This window comes from Rattus norvegicus, chromosome 15 (assembly GCF_036323735.1).
Source record: "Rattus norvegicus strain BN/NHsdMcwi chromosome 15, GRCr8, whole genome shotgun sequence".
Lineage (NCBI taxonomy): Eukaryota > Metazoa > Chordata > Mammalia > Rodentia > Muridae > Rattus > Rattus norvegicus.
Genome location: NC_086033.1, coordinates 30,540,145 through 30,541,642, shown reverse-complemented (window position 1 = coordinate 30,541,642; position 1,498 = coordinate 30,540,145). Strand labels below are relative to the sequence as shown.

The 1,498-nt window shown below is 43.8% G+C and overlaps 1 gene segment (V, D, J or C); it reads right to left on the bottom strand.

Moving 5' to 3' along the window:
- Positions 1–326: 326 nt before the first annotated feature.
- LOC108352914 (T cell receptor alpha variable 23/delta variable 6-like) lies at positions 327–902 on the bottom strand. The segment is given in 2 exon segments: positions 327–712; positions 851–902. Coding segments are annotated over 2 exon segments (438 nt in total).
- Between the last annotated feature and the right edge of the window lie 596 nt (positions 903–1,498).

Sequence of the window (1,498 nt, the reverse complement as noted above, 5' to 3'; positions counted from 1 at the left end):
ATCCCAGAAGTCAAAGTCAAGGTCTCCTGACCCTGAGTTGTAACCTCCACACATTAACATCATTGACAATAGAGTAGGTAGACGGGGCCTTTATAACTTACAGTTAATACAAACCAACCACACAGAGAACTAGTTGTACAAGTACTCAGAAGAGCAATTCATCTAAACTGGTTAAAGCCATGGAAAACTCCAGCTGTTTCTGAGGAACAAGGGGAATAGAGAAAAGGAAGCTGTGACTTTAGCTTGGGCAGTCTCTGGACTGAATGAGTCTAATCCTAACACCCACTGTTCCTACAAATGACAACTCCTGTGCATCTGTGCCAGGCTCAGCCTGCAGCAGGGCTTTGCTGGAGCCTCAGCTGCAGGTTTGGGTCTGGGCTGCAGGTGTGTGGAGAGCACTGTGCCCTTGCTGCACAGAAGTAGGTGGCTGAGTCTCCAGGCTGAGAGTCTTCGATGTGCAAGGAGAGCTGTTTCTCACTTTTCCTGAAGAAGACTGTGAATCGTCCGTCTTCCTTTTTATTGGACACTGAACTTAGGGCTATCAGGAGTACAGGGCCTTCTCCAGGGAACTGCTGATACCATGGGAAGTAGTCAAAAGTTCTGTCCTCATAACTGCAGTTCAGAACTGTGGGTCCTCCTTCCCAGACTGTCAGAGATTGGGGACTTCGTTTCACCTGCTGCTGGTCATGTCTCTCCTGCTGGCCACTCACCCCTGTGTAGAGAAATAAAAACTGTTGTTAGCTTCCCAGGAATGTAATTCCTGCTTATGATATCATGACTTCCTGGTGCCCCAATTCTCTTGTGCCTCCACATTAATCCCATATCCTTGGGTTTCTCCTCCATGACTCACCAGCCAGGTGAAGGCCTAGGAGTAAAAACGATGCTGTCAGGATCTTGTCCATTCCTCCTAGACTGAAGCTTGTGGGGAACTCAGGTGGCCTTTTATCTCCCCACAGAGCACTGTCTCCAACTTCACAGGAACCTCAGTTCTTTCAGCAGGCTCCACCCTTCACAAACACTTTTTCTTCTAAAGCTCTTTCTGACCTATGAAGCACTTCCCATTCTGCTCAAATTTAGTACTGCTGTAAGCAGAGTCCTGAGACTCAGGAACGCTGACATTGTAATTCTGCTATCATATGTTGTTGATAAAATTTTGTGTTGATAAAGCCACCAAGTATAGCAGTGTGGATTTTCTGAAATGAAGAAGAAAAGAAAAGAAAAGAAAGAAAGAAAGAAAGAAAGAAAGAAAGAAAGAATGGAAGAAAGAAAGAAAGAAAGAAAGAGAAGACCAATGATCCTGCTAATGTAATACCATTTATATACATTTATCTAGGGAACTGAGGTCATCATATAAGAGAGATACCTGTGTCTGTATGTTGTTATAGCACCATTCACCATTGCCAAGATATATATGCCACCTAATCAGACAATGAATGAATAAAACACTATATATGAAACAAGAGAGTAATATGCAGCCACAAGGAAATATGAACTTCTT